The 17508-nt window shown below is 42.1% G+C and overlaps 1 protein-coding gene across 4 annotated transcripts in view; it reads left to right on the top strand.

Moving 5' to 3' along the window:
• The first annotated feature begins 289 nt into the window (after positions 1 to 289).
• TIMD4 (T cell immunoglobulin and mucin domain containing 4) overlaps positions 290 to 17508 on the top strand; it is an 88470-nt gene continuing 71251 nt past the window's right edge. For 2 of the 4 annotated variants that reach the window (XM_070517159.1, XM_014842697.3), the window contains exons 1-4: positions 7296 to 7491; positions 7691 to 7748; positions 9389 to 9730; positions 16137 to 16235. In XM_070517159.1, the coding sequence (XP_070373260.1) occupies positions 7303 to 7491; positions 7691 to 7748; positions 9389 to 9730; positions 16137 to 16235 (688 nt within the window). In that variant the 5' untranslated portion in view covers positions 7296 to 7302. Of the gene's footprint in view, positions 535 to 7295; positions 7492 to 7690; positions 7749 to 9388; positions 9731 to 16136; positions 16236 to 17508 lie in introns of those variants that run through there. The other 2 variants (XM_070517160.1, XM_070517161.1) reach the window with 2 other exon arrangements.

The following is a 17508-nucleotide window of genomic DNA, read 5'->3' on the forward strand; positions in this document are numbered from 1 at the left end:
GTTCAATAAGCGTTTGGTGAAGTCATATTTGTTGAGTGACAAGACCAGTGGAGTAGAAGTAGGCAAATCTGGCTTTCACTTCTGCATCGGCCCCAAGTGACTTCTGTGAGTCCCATACTCTATTCCTCTTTTGGGTCCTCAGTTTATTTATCTAGAAATGAGAGAGTTTGCCCCAAGTAATTTAACGTCCCTTCATGTATAAACAATCTCGAAGTCTGTATGACTTTTCAGGCCTAGAGTCCGACCTAAAATCAAGATGTGTGCTAGATCTTTTAAAAATGGCCTAGCAGAGAGCAAATACTGTTCTAGCCCACTAGTGTCTCCCTATAATCTATTTAAGTTATTAAGTGGATCAAACCCAGCAAAAAGATTGGCAGACTTTGAAGATACTTCCCAACATTCTTATGTGAAGGTGTGGCAAAGAGATAAAGAATGGAATTCTGGGAGAAAGTTGTCTGTATCCATAAAAACCTTTGGAGAAAGGATCAGTCACAGACCACCAGTGGAGCTGGAAAACTACCTCCTAACTCATCTGTAAGTACAGCCTCCTGGAAACCTATGCCAAAGAGAAAACCAGAATTTTTCTGGTTGAACTTTCTCAGTATTATATGGGATATTAGGACAATGATGATTGAGCTAATAGAAACTAGGGGAAATTCACATAAAATAGAGTTCTTTGGATTTCTTGGGAAATCGATTCTCATTTAAACTGCAATAATCGATTTACACATTTGAGTTGTTTAACCTTCTCCTAGGCAACACCAGCAAGAGGAATAGAGAGGAAAAATTAAACCACAGTGGGAACACTGTGGTGCCTTTGGAGGAAGCCATACTTATTTAGGTTTACTTGAAAGCTGTTTGACTTTAGAGTCAACACATACCTTTGCTGGGCCTCTCCTCATCTGTGAAATGGGTATTACATAATATTATGGAAATGGGAATACATGTGTCTAGAGCATAGCTCTATTAGCAGTTTGGTTCATTGACTTTTGTGATTTGTAAAGTAAAAATATTTGTAAATTGTGAAAAATAACCAGTTGTGTAAAGTGTAATCTTCATTAAAGGAGGAGCCTAGTATTGGCTTCTGACTTTTCGAGGTTTGATAGTATGTAGTTTCTTCTGTGTTAGAACCTATGGAGTTTGCAAAGATTAGAATGTACAAATGGTTTGGTTTGGTTGGAGTTTTGTGAGGCTTGAGGTAGAAGGGCGTGGCCAGCTTGCAAAGGCAGGCAGCTTTCAGAATTTGGACTTTGGCACCGGGAAGACATTGAATGCTTCTAAGGTGGGGGAGATACCCGATTGGATTATTTAGACAGATACCAGAGAAGGTTAAAAAAAAATGAGCTCTCCTGGGAAGTGGCTTCTGCTAGTCCTCCCCGACAGCCTGCAGCTGCAGGGAGCTGGAGAACAACATCAACCTCGTGGGCTGCTCTCGCTTTCACGACCCCTACCTCCAGTAGCACCGGAGTGCTACCAGATGGTTGTGCTTTGGTCCCTAGTCCCTTCGCTCTTGCTGACATGCTACCCCAGGCCATGTCTAAGCGGAATCCTTTAGTTGGGCGCTGGCTTCCATCCCTCCTTTGCTGTACAGATTTTCCTTTTCCCAAATCAATTTTATTTGCTTCACTGGATCATCTCCAGATCATACAAACATGCTGTTATTTTTATCATCCTAAAAAAACTTTCTCTTGACCCTACTCCCCAACTCCCCCGTCCTTTTTTTTTTTTTTTTGCAGCAAAACTCCTTGGAAGAGTTCTCTGTCTCTAATTCTCTCCTCATTTTCCCTTTCCTTGTGAGCTTTTTGAGGAGTAACATACATAGGGAAAGTGAACAATTGCTTAACTGCTCTTTCCCCAAACTGCTTTTGTCAAGGTCGTTAATGATCCCCAGCTTGCTCAGTCCTATAGACAAACCTCCTCCCTTGCTGCCGGGAGCCCTGTTACCGACGCCTATACAGCCGTCTGACAGGGTCTGGGCTGAGAAGGGCCGAGGGGCGCAGGGACGCCCCTCGGTGAAGAATGGCCGGCCGACACCCCTGATATTTTCTGAAATGTATGCATGCTTTCTATCAAGGTTATGACTATACTTGTTTCTGCTTTTTATTCTTGAAGATATATAATTTAACTTAGCTTTTCAGCCTGATGCCTTACTAGCAAAATGATATTTTCTCCGGGCAGTGTGCTCAAGGGACAAATAGTCCTACCCCCTGAAAGACAAAGAAATGCTTTCACCCCCTAAGGGGCATGGGAATGTAAAGATGTTTAACTGCCTGCTGAGAACGCACGTAGTCCTGGGGATAAGATACCTGGGAGTTGCTTTTTGTTCCCATTAACCATCTGAACAATGACTAGATGATCAGTGGGGGCAAGGGTAGCTCCCCCAATTCGTGAACAGATGGGATGCTGTCCTGTCCCAATGTCTGGACCTTCTCTCTGCCTTTGATCTCACTTTACCATAAATTACTTTTGTTTCTGAACCCATACATCTATACATGAAGAACAGAAGATTCAAATAGACCCCATCCCTGACATCCATGTATATTCGTCCCAAAATAGTAGAGGAAGTCATTTCTATACCCTTTAAAGTTTAGAAGTTAAATTTAAACATAGTCTACGACAACAGATGTTAAGCTACCTATCTCCTTTAGTTTAGAGACAATAAATAATAGTTAATTGCGGAAAAGATGATCATTAACCTTGTGCTCTATAGAATGGAATGCTAGTAAAAATTCTTGTGCTCGCTTTGTACTTCCTGATCTCTCTGAGAACATTTGTAGAGCTATTTCTGTACTAATCCTGAAAAATATAAAAATGACACTTGTGCACAGTAAAGACAGACTTGATTGCACCGACTCAAGTCTCACGTCTCCTTCTTCACTGCGCCGACTCCGTCCCTCCCTCAGGAGCCTGGACTCAGCTGGAGCAGAACTCCGGCACCTTGCCTTTGCAACATTTGATTCATGATCACTACTGCTTCACTGATGCATGTGCTTCACCTGGCTTCCAGCATGCCATTTGCTTTCTGCTTTTCCTACTGCTTCCTTGGTTTGCTGCTGCTTTTTTTTTTTTAAGATTGGCACCTGAGCTAACATCTGTTGCCAATCTTTTCTTTTTTCCTTCTTCTTCTCCCCAAAGCTACCCAGTACTTAGTTGTATATTCTAGTTGTGAGTGCCTCTGGTTGTACTATGTGGGACGCCACCTCAGCGTGGCCTGATGAGCAGTGCCATGTCTGTGCCTAGGATCAGAACTGGTGAATCCCTGGGCCACTGAAGCGGAGCATGCGTACTTAACCACTTGGCCATGGGCCCGCTCCTTTGGTTTGCTTCCATTTGTGCGTTGGTGCCTCTTCCGCCTCAGCCTTTTGTGGAACATGCCAGGGCCTAGTCCTTTGCCATAGGCATTCCTTTGAGCATCTCCTTCAGGTTCATGACTTTAAAATACCATTTCTATGCCAATGACTCCCAAATATGTATCTTTTGCCCAGACCTCTCTCCTGAACTTGAAGAGTCTTCACTTGAGTGTCTAAGACATCTCAAATTCAACATGTCCAAAATCCAGAATATTTCCTCTCAAACCGGTGTAACATGCAGCTTTCCCTGTCTCAGTTGATGGCACCTCCAGTCCTTCATGTTGCTCAGGCCAAAATGCCTTGGAGTCATCTTTAGGCTCCTACTTTTCACATCCTGCAGGAAATCCTGTTTGCTCTGCTTTCTAAACATCGAGAGCTCTGGATGTTCATTGATCATCTCCGCTGCTATCCTTTCCTCTCTCCTGAAATACTGCCGTAGTCTCCTGACAGGTGTTTTTGCTTCTCAATCTAGCAGCCACAGCATTCCTTCTCAAAGGTAAGCCTGGGGGCTGGCCCGGTGGTGCAGTGGTTAAGTTTGCATGTTCTGCTTCAGTGGCTCGAGATTCGCTGGTTTGGATCCTGGGTGCAGACCTACACATCACTTGTCAAGCCGTGCAGTGGCAGGCGTCCCACATATAAAGTAGAGGTAGATGGGCACGGATGTCAGGGCCAGTCCTTAGCAACAACAGGAGGATTGGCAAGCAGATGTTAGCTCAGGGCTAATCTTCCTCAAATAATAAAAAGAAAAAGGTAAGCCTCATCCTGTCACCCCTGTGCACCTGCAGGGCACTCCTTCTCATGTGGAATTAGCAGCTGGGAGTTCGTGCTGGGTGTCTGAGCCTTATCCCTTAACTGGGCTGTATCCTTCAAGGGGTCACAAAGTTGACTCTAAGGGTAGTGATTTATGGAGGTTGTATAGCTCAAGTACAAAAAATCCATCGTGCTGTTCAGGAGCCTCTAGGGCACAGTGGAGGCTCTTATGGGAGATGGGCTTGTCAGAAAATTCAATGCTACAGAACAGTACAGTTTTAACATCTCAGAGCCTTGGTTATATGTTCCTGTCTTGGCTCTTGCTCATCATTTCCTCTGCTTAAAACGCTCTCTGCCCCTTCCCCCATTCTCCAACTGTGAACCTCACACATCACTTGTGTTAGAGATTTCCTCCCACTCCCCCGCTCACTCCCCCAGCTGATGAACGGTCTCTCCCTGTGCCTTTGTCCTTCCATTAGTGTATTCAGTCAATATTTATTGGGTCCCTTACAACGTTTCAGGGATAGAGCAGAGGATGGAAGGGAAGAGCTCTGCCTTGAAGGCGTTTATGGTCCAGCGTTGAGTGCTGTCCAACACAGTAGCCATGAGCAGCTGTAAATTACTTAGAAAAAAATGTAAAAAATTTTAAAAACCCCAACATCAAATTAAATGAAGAAAAAATTAAATTCCTCAGTCATACTAGACACATTTCAAGTGCTCACATGACGCCCACAGAGACCATCTCCATCATCACAGAAAAGTTCTACTGGATAGCAGTGTACAAGAGGGAAGAGAGATGGACAACACACACACACACAAATATTTCACAGGAAACAAGGTAGTAAATGCTATGTGGAGAACTGAAATAGAGTGATACAGACAGAGTGACTGGCTACTTTAGATGGAGGGACCAGAGGAATGTCTGAGAAGGTGACACGTAAGCAGTATCAGAATGAACAGTAGAACTCCAAAATTGAGGGAGTGAAGGAATGGGGATCTAGGCAGAGTGTGCCACAAGGGAAATGTCCTAGAGTGGGGATACGTTTGAGAGAACCCTGAGCGGCTAAGCCCTTTGGGCAGGGGAAAGAGTGGTAGAAAAATCTGAGAAGAAGGCAGGGCCAGATCCCTGGGGCTTTGTAAATCTGGATGAAGAGTTAGATTTATGTTTTCTCAGAAAGACCCATGGGAGCGTTGTAAATGGGGGAATGCCATGCTCAGATTATCTATTTACTGTTCATATCATTCTGCCTGATTTTATTAGTTACTTGCTTTCTTACCTGTGTCTCCACCTGATTGCACAATCCTGGAATTTTTCATCCTTAGTATGTTGAGTCATACCCCGTTAGCCTCAGTATATTGGTAATAACTATGGAAGAACTGAATTAAATTAGAAAAATTCTTATCACTGACCTATTGACCTTTGGCTGAGTATCAGAGTATAACAAAACTAGCCATAAAATATTTTGCCTCCCATATAAATAAGGCATGACTTACTTCTGTGTGAGGCATTTCAGAATTTGTTTCCCCGCCTTTGATGGTGGTTGCGGTGGGGTCAATAGTGTCCCCTTGAAGTGTGTAAATGCAGAGAATAAGAGGATGACAGGTATCCAAAATGTGCTTATTCCATGGTAGAACTCATCTTGTGACTCAGGTGAATTCAAGCGCAAGGCATCGTAAAGCCAGAAGGGCTATTACAGATCATATGGTCCAAGCCCTTTATTTCATGGAAGAGGTGAATTTTGCCAAATAGGCTTGGGGACAGTCTTTGTGAAGCCCCAGTGACAGGAGACATCTTGTGTTCAAGGAGCTGGAGGAAGGTCTAAGCCAGGGGCCTCCTCCAACCCAGGCCAACTTCAGACACCGAAGCTCCCCAGGGAGGCGGGGGCAGGGCAGGCTGGAGAGGGTATACCTGAAGAGGGTAAGGTATAGGGGCCCCATGTTGCCATCTAATTTTATTTCACAAAAAGCCAAAAAGCTGAGTTTTAATGTGGGCTCTCCAGATTTTAAAATTCTAGCCTTCGAGAAATGAATTTTTCAACCCTGTCTTATAAAGCCTTCTACAGGCCAAATATGGTCTTTGAGCCACCAGTTTGTAGCATCAGGCTTTAGATCTCTTCCAAGTGCAGGCGCTGCCGGGAGTCAGGGGTTTGTATTCCAGGGCAGGACTTACAGTATACCGAGGCCATTATCCACTTCTCCATGAAGCCTGTCACGGGCTTCAAGAAGGCTAGAAATGGAGCACCAGCTTCCCTGGGAGGATGTCACTGAATCTTTAGACCAGAGAGGAGTTAATGAAGTACTAGGCAGTGTGACACATGTTTATATGGTTTAATGATTAAAAGCAAAAGTCATGGGACCAGCCCAGTCGTGTGCACATTCCGCTTCGGCAGCCCGGGGTTCACCAGTTCGGATACTGGGTGCGGACAAGCCATCGCTTGGCACGCCATGCTGTGTTAGGCAACCCACATATAAAGTAGAGGAAGATGGGCATGGATGTTAGCTCAGGGCCAGTCTTCCTCAGTGAAAAGAAGGGGATTGGCAGCAGTTAGCTCAGGGCTAATCTTCCTCAAAAAAAAAAAAAAAAGAGCAAAAATCAGAAGACCTCGTCTGGAATCTAGGTTCACTTGACCTCTCCAAGCCTCAGCTTTCTCTTCCATGAATGGGGTTAAAAGCAACACCTGCCTAAAGGACCCTGTAAGGATTAAACGCATGTCGATGCTTGGCACAGAGCCCACTACTCAGTAGTCTCCGAAAACCTTGTCTAGTATTAATGCGTATTTAGATTTAGTTTTCAAAGTTGTCCCACAGCACTTTTGCTCATTATAACAATCCTTTGAGGGAGATACAGCAACTATTTTTAGTGCTACTTTACAAATAAGAAAGTCAAATCTTGGAGTTACTCAGTAACTTGGAGGGATACTCTGCTTCCTAAGTGGCAGAGCTGGGATCTGAACCCAAGTCTGGTCCAGACTCTGCTTCCTGAAACATTCTCTTGACATCACTCAGTGAGATGTGGTCTGAGTCATTGCTTCCTGTAGCATTAATGGTTGGACACAGTGATTCACATTCTTGCATAATTCTTGCTAATGGCAAACTTGGCCGAGTGACTGAGGCTGGGGACTACTCATTGTGGCCAAAAAGGAGGAAATACTTTGCACTCGCCAAAAGGCCAGTTGACTCTCATCTCAGGGGCCCAAGGTAAATGAACCTTGGCCACAGGAAGACTAGTCTTTGCTCTGGTGTTCCCCCAACTGAGTCAGCCTCTGGTTTCCTTCCTGTTTGCTCCCTTGTCTCCTTTGTCAGCACCAGGAGTCAGTTTGGATTCTGTGTGCAGAAGGAGCTGGGAAGTAAGGGGCTGCTTCCGAGAACAGCTTTGCCAGTCTATTGGAAGGTACAGATCACTCAGCCACCCTGGAGCTAACAGACATCTAAAGTGTGCATGTGTGTGTGGTTTCTCATTGCTAGTAGGGCTGGCTCATGTGATACGCACAGTCAGGGTGAAAGGAGAAGTTGCACTCTGAAGATTAAGACTTGTTCCTATACTGTCGGATAAGGGGCACACCAACCAGCCTGTTTTCTCTTTCCTTCAGGCCAGTGCCATCATGTGTCCTCTGGTAGCCATCTCAAGCCTCATACTACTTCTGACAGGTAAGTGAATAGGTGGGCTGGGGTTTGGATGCCCTGAGGAGAGGGGACTGCAGAGGGTGTGTGGGTGTGGTGCAGGAAGATGGATGTCCTTGGGCTTGCTCTTGGAAGGTAATGGGTCACGTAGTGAGCAAAGAATCAGGCTGAAATCTTACTCCCAAGAGATTACTTAAATGCTACGAATTACAAAATCCATGAATAAATGTGCAAGGCACAATGCAGAACAGTGTGTCATGTGCTGCCATGTGTGTATAAACATAAAGAGTGAGTAGGTAGTTGTGTATGCACGGATTACTCAAGTGTATGTAAGAAATAGTAACAGTGTTAGGGTGCAAAAGAGACGAGTCCATTTTGTGCTGTTTGACACCTTTTTTTAACCAAGTACAACTAATTCTTTTAAAAATAAAATATTTTAATTCAAAACATTTTATGAGATAGGGGAAAAATTTAGAAATAGACCCATTCTAAATTTTAAAAACAGTAATCTCTAGACGTGGTATTATGGGGGAAAGTTCATTTTTTATTATATTTCTACAACTTGGTTTTTATAATTAGAATGTCTTATCTTTGTAATCCAAAAATGGTACTGGGCAAATTAAATATTGTAAGAATTCCAGTGAAAAAATCGACTCTTATTTTATGTAACAATGACCATTTTATTCCCAGAGCATTTCCCAAATTCATAGCCCAGTCTTAAATATGATTGATTAGTTGCTGAGTCTTAGACCTCTTTTAAGGGCCACCTTGACTGCATTTGGCAATATAAGATTTTTATATTGCTGCCACAGGATAGAGTTTTCGTGTTGGTTTTTAAGTGACATGATTGAGTATTTGATTGAATACTTTCCAATTCTCTGGTTTCACCGGGGTAAGTGGACCTTGCTCAGTTGTAGGGCTGTCAACAACTTGTGAGAAGGGATTCCTGCTTGAACATTTTGGATGGATCCTAAAGCCCATGATAAGCCTCAGTTCCTCCTGGAAGGATTAGGAACCAATTTTCTAAAAACTGGTTTCTGAAGAGTTGACTAGACTTCCGCCTTTAAGCCAACAACACTTTAAACAAACCATTAGCTGTGCTTTTTTTTATGAGATGAGTTGTAAGGTGACTTCATTTGCAATAGCAGTTTCAAAAACATTAAAAATTAAAACTTTAAATGCAATGGAATTTTTAAACATATTTCAACTGAGACAGTGATTGAATCTAGAGGAAAGGAAAAGCCACGTGTATGTATTACCTGCTTAATAAGTAGATAGCTGGACACATGATCAAATACATGGCTCATGTATTACTGGAGTGTCATTTGGTTCAAACCAAATGGTTTTGGAAAGAAATTTGGCTATATTCATCAAGAGACTAACACATTTCTGCCCTTTATACTGGTACTTGCTCTCTTAGAAATTTATCCTATTAGAAAACAATCTTGAATACAGAAAAAGTTTGTCATATTTTGTCTACAAATATAGCTAATAAACAGTAATGCTGATAAAGAATATGCTAACATAGAAAAATACTTATAATAAATTAAAAAATTTGAGATATAGTCATATGATTACAAACCAAATGAACTTTACAAAGAAAACAGTCAAAATATGTTTAAAATTAAATATTGAGGCCGTGTGCTCTGTTTTCTCTTTATTTGTAGATGCTGTAGTTTCTTATACACAAGTGAGTGGAGTGGTGGGTCAACCTGTTACGCTTCTCTGCACCTACTCAACGGCGAATGGAGCCATCACGACCATGTGCTGGGGCCGAGGGGCATGTCCTATGTCTCAATGCTCAGATGAAATTATCCGGACTGATGGAACCCATGTCACTTTTCAGAAGAACATACGTTATAAGCTAAAGGGAAACCTTTTGGAAGGGAATGTGTCTTTGACCATAGAGGATGCAGTCCAGGCTGACAGTGACCTGTATTGTTGCCGTGTTGAGCACAGGGGGTGGTTTAATGATATGAAACACACCATATCGTTGGAGATAAAACCAGGTGAGCTTGTCTTCCTTCTTCCTGTGATCACTTCATGGGGGTTAACTGAGCTAGAATTTTCTGTTTGGTAGTAATTTTCTCTTCCTTTCATAGGGAAAGAGGACGTTCCTACTATCTTGTTTTCCAGTGACTCTTAGAAAATAGAAGAACTTTTACTTGTGTAGAATGAAGTATTAAGACCAACCTTGATTCAAAACCATAGACTAGAGGGTCTTCCCAGTCAGCAAACCATCTCTTAAAACAGTGCTTCAAAAATGCTAGTAGAGGGACCAGCCCCGTGGCTGATTGATTAAGTTTGTGCCCCATGCTTTGGCTGCCCAGAGTTTGCAGGTTCGGATCCTGGGTGCAGACCTACACTCTGCTCATCAAGGCATGCTGTGGCTTCATCCCACATTAAGGAACTAGAATGACCTACAACTAGGACATACAACCATGTACTGGGGCTTTGGGGAGAAAAAAAAAAGAGGAAGATTGGCAACAGATGTCAGCTCAGGGCCAGTCTTACTCAAAAAAATGAAAAAAGTGTTTTCTTAAAAAAAAATGCTAGTGGGTTCCTGATAAAGCATTCAGTATTCCATAATGAAATATAGTGAACATTTTTATCAAACTGAATTTATTCAACTTAAAGAACTGCCCTTTTCTCTGAGATTATGTCTTAGAAGAATTTTAAAATATCCTTTCTTAACATTTTAAAATGATTACAGAGAATTTCAAATATCTAAAGTAGGTAATATAATATAAGGTACTGTTAAGAAGATATATCACCCAGCTTTAACAATTGTCAACTCAATCTTGTTGCATATACGTTTATAAGCATACATAGTTCCACCCCCTCCCTCTGCCCTTCTTTGGATTTTTTTTTTTAAGATTTTATTTTTCTTTTTTCTTCCCAAAGCCCCCCGGTACATAGTTGTGTATTTTTAGTTATGAGTCCTTCTAGTTGTGGGATGCCGCCTTGGCGTGACCTGATGAGCAGTGCCATGTCCACGCCCAGGATTCGAACTGGGGAAACCCTGGGCCTCCGAAGCGGAGTGCGTGAACTTAACCACTTGGCCATGGGCCAGCCTCCTTCTTCAGATTTTTTGAAGCATATCTCACATATCACAAAATCACTTGTTTAAAAATTAAAATGATTTTATTGCCATATGAAAATATATGTATCCCAATATCTGTTCACTAGTTGCTTTTAAGAATTTCATGAAATCTAAATATCTGGGAAGTTCACATTTTCCTGTCTTGATGTAGACATCTTAATTTTCTTTACCATTCGATGAAAGGAGTAGGTTCTTCAGGATTTCCTGGTTTCTGGTGTTCTTTCCTAATGAATCTCCATCCACTAAGGTCTTCTGTTGGTAACAGGACCCAATACGCTTGGCCCTAAGAAGCTATGTCTCTTTCTTTCTAATTGAGAGGAACTTGATTTTGCAATCTCCCAACTTTTGGACTCGGCTTGTTTCTTTTATGAGGGCAAGTAAGATAAGGTCATTCTGAGGGAGAAAATAGCTGACTTTGGGGAAACGTAATCTAGAAGGCAATTTAGGGAAGCCAAAAGAGGCTGGGGATATAGTGTACTAAGGATGGACATGAGGAGGCAGCATGTGGAGAAGAGATTGTGGGTACGACTTTTTTGGAGTTGTGAAATTGTATTATTGTTCTGGCTGACTTTTAAAAAAATGACAGAAAGAAATTAGTAGGAGAACTTTATAGTGCTTAGAAATTCCTTAATAGGCAAGTATTTACAAAGCCACTACTCTGTCCAGTGGGAAGGAGATCCTCCAATAAACCAATTCTTTGCTTGAATTTTCTTGCACTTTTCACAGGCTGCACATACTCTTCAACTTTCTGTTAGAGCTTTTCCACACCCTTTCCACACTCAAGCATCTACCCTTTAGTTTCCTAGCTTCTTCCTGGAGAAAATATTTACTGCTGAGGAAGACAAATTCGCTAGTCATGCCAATTAGGTTTCCTCCTCTTTATTGTTTCTGTTATGATTCTTTGGTCAGATTTTTTGCTTGCTTGCTTTTTTCTCTAGATTAGATTTTAAACTGGAGGGAGGGGATTGGATTGTCCTCTTCTTAAAAGCCTCTGACTACACATTAGATCAGGGTCAGTAAACTATAGCCTCTGGGTCAAATCAGATTACAAAACAGGCCAACCAACTCTTTTATAAATGAAGTTTTATTGGAACACAGCCACACCCGTTGTTATACTATTCATGGCTACTTTCATGCTGACAGTTGAGCAACTGCCACTGAGACCATAGTGCCCTCAACGTCTAAAACATTTACTAGCTGGCCCTTTACAAAAAGTTTGCTGACCTCTTTAGACTAATGCCTTGCACATAATAGGCACTAACAAGTATTTGTTGAAAAACTTTTTTTTCTCTTCAAGGGGAAAATTGGCTAGATGCCAAATTAAATTGGGTCTCTTAGAAGACTTTTCAAATCAATTGCCCCCTATCCGAGGAACCCGAGGTTTTCTTTTATCGTTACTAGAGTTGAAATTTAAAAGAAACTTCTCACAGGAAAAAAAATGTGCCTAATGAGAAAAAAAGTACACAATCTTGATTTAGCCCTTCACTGACTTTCTTTTGTGCCAGGTACTGTGTTTGGGCTTAATTCTGGGTTCAGCTTACCCTCTGGGTAGCTCTGAGACCTTCAGTAAGTGGTTTGGAATCCTATGCCACTTCCGGTTCTGGAGAGAGTCGAAGTTGTCACCTCTCCTTGTTATCTCTTAGGTGAGAAGGAACCTTAAAAGGTCTAGTCCACCTTCTAACCAAATGTATAGATCATCTGTGTGGTCTGGTATATGCTAGTGGGTGTGAGTTAAGCCTCATTTAAGATGCAGGGTCCTTGGGAACTGCATTGGGTCCATCAGAACTGACTGAGCTGAATGCTATTTATTTGGTAACTATTCTGGGCCTGGAAACTACTATTTAAGTCTTAGTCATTCACCACTGAGAGGACAAAGATAGCTCCAACTCTAGACATTTCCCCTTACCTCACAGATGTTTAAGAAGATACAAAAATCTAATATGCATGAGTGGTCTTTTCAAAGTGCTTCAATGCAGATCCCAGATGCCATTTTTCACCTCCGAGCCTTCCTGAATATATACCTTTCAATGCAACTGTTTCCTTTTAGCAAACACGTCTTCAAGCCCTCCTTAGTCACAAATTCCAGTTGACCAAGGACAAGAACTCTGAGTTCATGGGAAATTAGTGTCCGGTTCTGCCTGGGGACAGTCTCTCATAGGTTGTGTTGGTGTATGTACAGGCCCAGCACAAGGCTCTTGTTTCCTGCAGCCTGATTGATCCTTGCTTTCATGTTGATTTCTAACTCTAGCTGAGGTCAGCAGTGTTCCAACATCACCTAGGGTCCCTACCTCTGCTCCTCCAATGCCAGCACCTATGCTGAACCTCAAGCCAGGTAAACAGATGTGTTTCTGAGCCCAGAGGCCTTCTAACGAGAGGCTGTCAACCATCCAGGGCATTGTGTTAAGGCGGAAGTACAATTTATGGTAAGGGTTCTTACCTGGGTTCCAAATGAGGGCTTTACAGGGTCTATGAATCCCTTGGCCTAAATTATGTGCACCTTTTGAACATATAAGCATTTTCAGAGTGAGGGGACCCATAGCTTATTGTCACATTCTCAAAGGGATTCATTATTAGCCAACCCCCACCCCCTGCCACTCACAAAACAAAAGCCAGACCACTGATCTTGGACATCTAATGAGAACGGTGTGGATTTGGCCCAGTTGAGCACAGATTTATGAGGAAAGTATAGGGAATGCTGGAGTACAAGGGTCAGGTTAATGAGCTTCTCTCCTCACAAGAAGTCATTTCTCTTCTGAAGTCAGACGTTCCACTTGAGGATAAGATTTCAGTGAGGTTAACTAACAGAGTGAGGTTACTCTGTTTCCTGTGTACCAGGAACCATGCAAAGTGCTGTATGAGTATTATATTGCTTAATTCTTAACCCTCTGCATTGTAGATGTGATTCAATCCTATTTTATAGCTGTGGGAAACGAGGAACAGAGTCTAAGTTCATTGTGGAAAGTCATATGGATAGAAAGTGATTGAGTCAGGATGCTGTCTCCCTTAATTTGAATTTGGGGCTTATGCTTTTCACTCCTGGATCATGCCTTCTATCACAAGCATTGAGCTCATGTTTGGATGAATTTGTCCTGATCTGACATTCTCGCTGAAAAAGCCTTTATACAATTACCTTGTCTTTTCAGGGCAGTCAGTGACTTACACAGTTTTGCTTCTAGCATCCTTTAATTTATTTATGTAGCGTGGAAATTGCAAAAGATGCTATTTATACTGATGAAAAAATGAACTTCAGATTTAAGGACTTCAGGGTTTTAAAACTTACACGTTTGTTTCTTCAATTCAGGCCATATGGTTTGTGCTTCACATTTCTGATAGGTATGACTTTAGATTTAATACAAATGGAGAATAATTTGACATATAGGTGGAGAAATAGCTTGCTATTCTGAGGACAAGTTTAGGTTCAAATCTTCTATTTCTAGGATTAAAAAGATAACTTTTAGTGGAGATTCTCAAAGCCTCCAAAACTCTTTGACCCCTTTTGAGCCCTTGAGGTGGCTCAGGATTCTGAGGAGTAACAGAGATGTTGCAAACTTTTAGCCAGAAAAATCTGACGGAACACATTGATTTCCCTTGACTCTCATTGAACTGTGTGTGTATTTCACCAGGAGGATTGGGCTATGAGCTGAGTTTGGAAGAAAGGGCTTTAGGTTAAAACCGAGATTTTAGAGCCATAAAACTTTGCAAGAAAAACAGCTTTGTTCCAGGCAACTGAACACGCTAGAGAATCTGTTGACTTTCTCAACATTGATTTAGTTTCTCAACACTTAGTTTAAACCTGCGAAGGTGGATGGATTAGTGGACCTGATTTGGTGAATATGCATTAGTTATTGACTTCATTTAAAGCAGAGATTTAAATAAAAGTGTTGGTTTATATGTCCATGGAGGATGGACCTCCTGGGGGATGACATTAAGTGAATTGAGTCTTATCCTTATCCTGATAGTTTCCTAAAGTGTTTGAGCTTAGAGGTGAACTTTATAACACAGGAAGGAAGTGAATACTGGAGCTAATCCACTACAGGGATGTTTATCTTGCATCCACTCCCTGGCTGTGCTCACTGCCTCTAGTACATGCTACTTGCCTAAAATCTTCATGGAATGTTTGGATGTAAGGTTGTAGGAGAAGAGGAGTAAAGAAAGATGCCCACAAAGACCCAACCTTGGGAAAAAAGGTAAGCTCAAGAGGTCTTTTGCACAGATCTAAGTTGGATAAAGAATCTGATCATCTGCCTTTCTTGTATTGTTCTGTTTTTAGTTCCTAAAGAGAGCTACATTCTGCTAGAAGTTTGAGTATTAGAGGAAAAAAGGAAAACATTTCAGAACATGAAAAAGGGTGATGTTGAAATGTGAAGACCATCGTGAGGGAGAGGAAACAGAAAGACCAATGAGAGGCAATAAGGAAAGCCCAGGTTTGAGAATTCTTGTCCAGCCAGCACCAGTAATTTGCTCTGAAATTCTATGGTGCTATAAGGGGAAGGAACATAAATACCTTATAAAGAGGCAAGTGACCAAGTCTGCAGGTAGGGGGAGACAGCTGATAGAAAATAAAGGAGTAATTTCAAAAAAGGAAAGGGAAACACAGCCTGGTATTGGAGAATGCTTAGTGAAGCTTTCAGGTGAGAAATGGAAGATGGATCAGACAACACAGGAAATCAGTTTTAACAAAAAGAGTGACCAGAATGCCACTGCAGGAGGAGCCAGGGTCAAAGTCTGCCGAGAACATTGCTTTGAGGGTTGTCAATCTTTACCAAGGCTCAGATGTTGGATAATATAGCTCGCTTGAAGAGATCTCAGGGAATTAATTGGTGTGAGGATGTATTCTGTGCTGGTGAGTGTGTGCATCTCCCTGGAAACGTGTGGATGGATAATTGGGAACTTGACTAAGGCGAGGAAATCCAGATTAGGGTTGTTATGAAGGAGCAAGGGCAGATTCGTGCAAACTCCCAGGCCCTGTTCTGTGAAAGTGAAATGTCATTTGTATGAATAAAATCTTAATTGGGTGTCCTGCATAACATGCACTGTCGTAGGAATTATACATTTAGGGGGATCCTAGGAGTATAAAAAGTGTTAAATAATTCTATCTATAGGTAAGCTATCCAGATCATTATCTAGCTCAGATTTATTCATGATAATGGAATACCTAGATGCCAGTGCAATGACTCAAGGCCATCTTTGAATAAATTTCTAAAAGGGAGTTGAAAAGTAATTCCTGATTTTAGTTTTCTTTTCTGTTTTTGTTGGGGATGGGAATTTTCCTCCACAAATAGAACATAGTTATCTCCTTCTTTTCATTCCAGTAGCTACTTCATCTTCTCCAACGCAGACAGCAGAAACCCAGCCTACCACCCTTCAGGAAACAAGTACAACTGGGGTAGCAGTGCTCTTTTGCCCAACAGGTAACTTCATTTACTTTCCTGAACACCTAGGAGCACTCAAATTGTGATAATCATTGACAGATTGTTAACAGCACATATTCTGGAATAAGACGGATGTGTCTTGTGTGCCGACACTGGCCACTCTAATCAGCTATGTGACTTGAACAAATGTCTTACCCTCTCTGAATCTGTTTTCACCATTTGTAAAATGGATGGAATATCTACTGATCTGGTAGAATCCTTGTGAAGATTACATAAGATGAAGCGCTTGGGACATAGTCAAAGGGAGAAAGTGATAGATACAATAGCAACTATGACTATTACTTAGAATGTCCAGAATACAGATACCTGACTGGCATGGGTAGCTTGTACGATTTGGGAACACCCACATGCTTATCACTATTTTTCTAAATCAAATGAACCAGTCTTCACTCCAAACTTATTACTGGGGAGCCTTAAAACAATTAAATCCAGACCAAACTGGTCACCCAGTTATGCTTCGCCTAAGCCCCAGAGCCTAAATACAGTGAGGAGGCTCCCCTGCTGCCTTATCAAGCTTGTATCTGGTCATTTTGAGATGGGTTGAGGACACCAACACAGGCATCAAAGAGGCATGCCCCACCAAAAAGTCTTCCCCACTCTCCCCATTCTGGGCGGGTCCCATATAATCTCTGCTCTTTTGAAATATAAGATTGACCTGTCTTTACTGTGGTAGAGACAGGTGATACTGAACCTTGTCATCTTTCCCAGCTAGCTTTGTTACCCATAGGGGTAAGTTTGGGGAGTGCCACACACAGAACCCCTTTTAATGCAGAGCTGGCTTACATGTCCTTGTGCCTGTGCTCCATCCAGACAAGGTCAAGTCTTGCAAGACTCCTCATGTGTGTGACTCATTTGTACCCAGGACTTGCCAATCTGTAGGGGGCCCCCATTTGACCTGCCTTTTGCCAATCATTCCTGGAAGCTGGTTAATTTAAAATGGACCTGCCGGGAGACTCACAGTGGGCCCATTCAGATGGGATTAGATAACGGTGATATTTAGTTTTGAAAGTGGAATCCTTAGTGTGAACTGTTTCCATGCTCAAAAACAAAGTGAAAACAGCTAAGAACAGAGGATAACAGTGATAGGAGCAGCTGCACCCCACACTTTTGGGGTATGAGGAGAAAGAAAGTGGGAAAGGGGAATCATTCTCTAAAATATCATGTCACTAAAACCTGGTCAAGGTAGAGCTTTCCAGAGCAGAGCAGACATTGGAGCAGCTGTGTCCCCATGACTGTGTGCCTGCTGCCATCT

Source organism: Equus asinus, chromosome 9 (genome assembly GCF_041296235.1).
Source record: "Equus asinus isolate D_3611 breed Donkey chromosome 9, EquAss-T2T_v2, whole genome shotgun sequence".
NCBI lineage: Eukaryota > Metazoa > Chordata > Mammalia > Perissodactyla > Equidae > Equus > Equus asinus.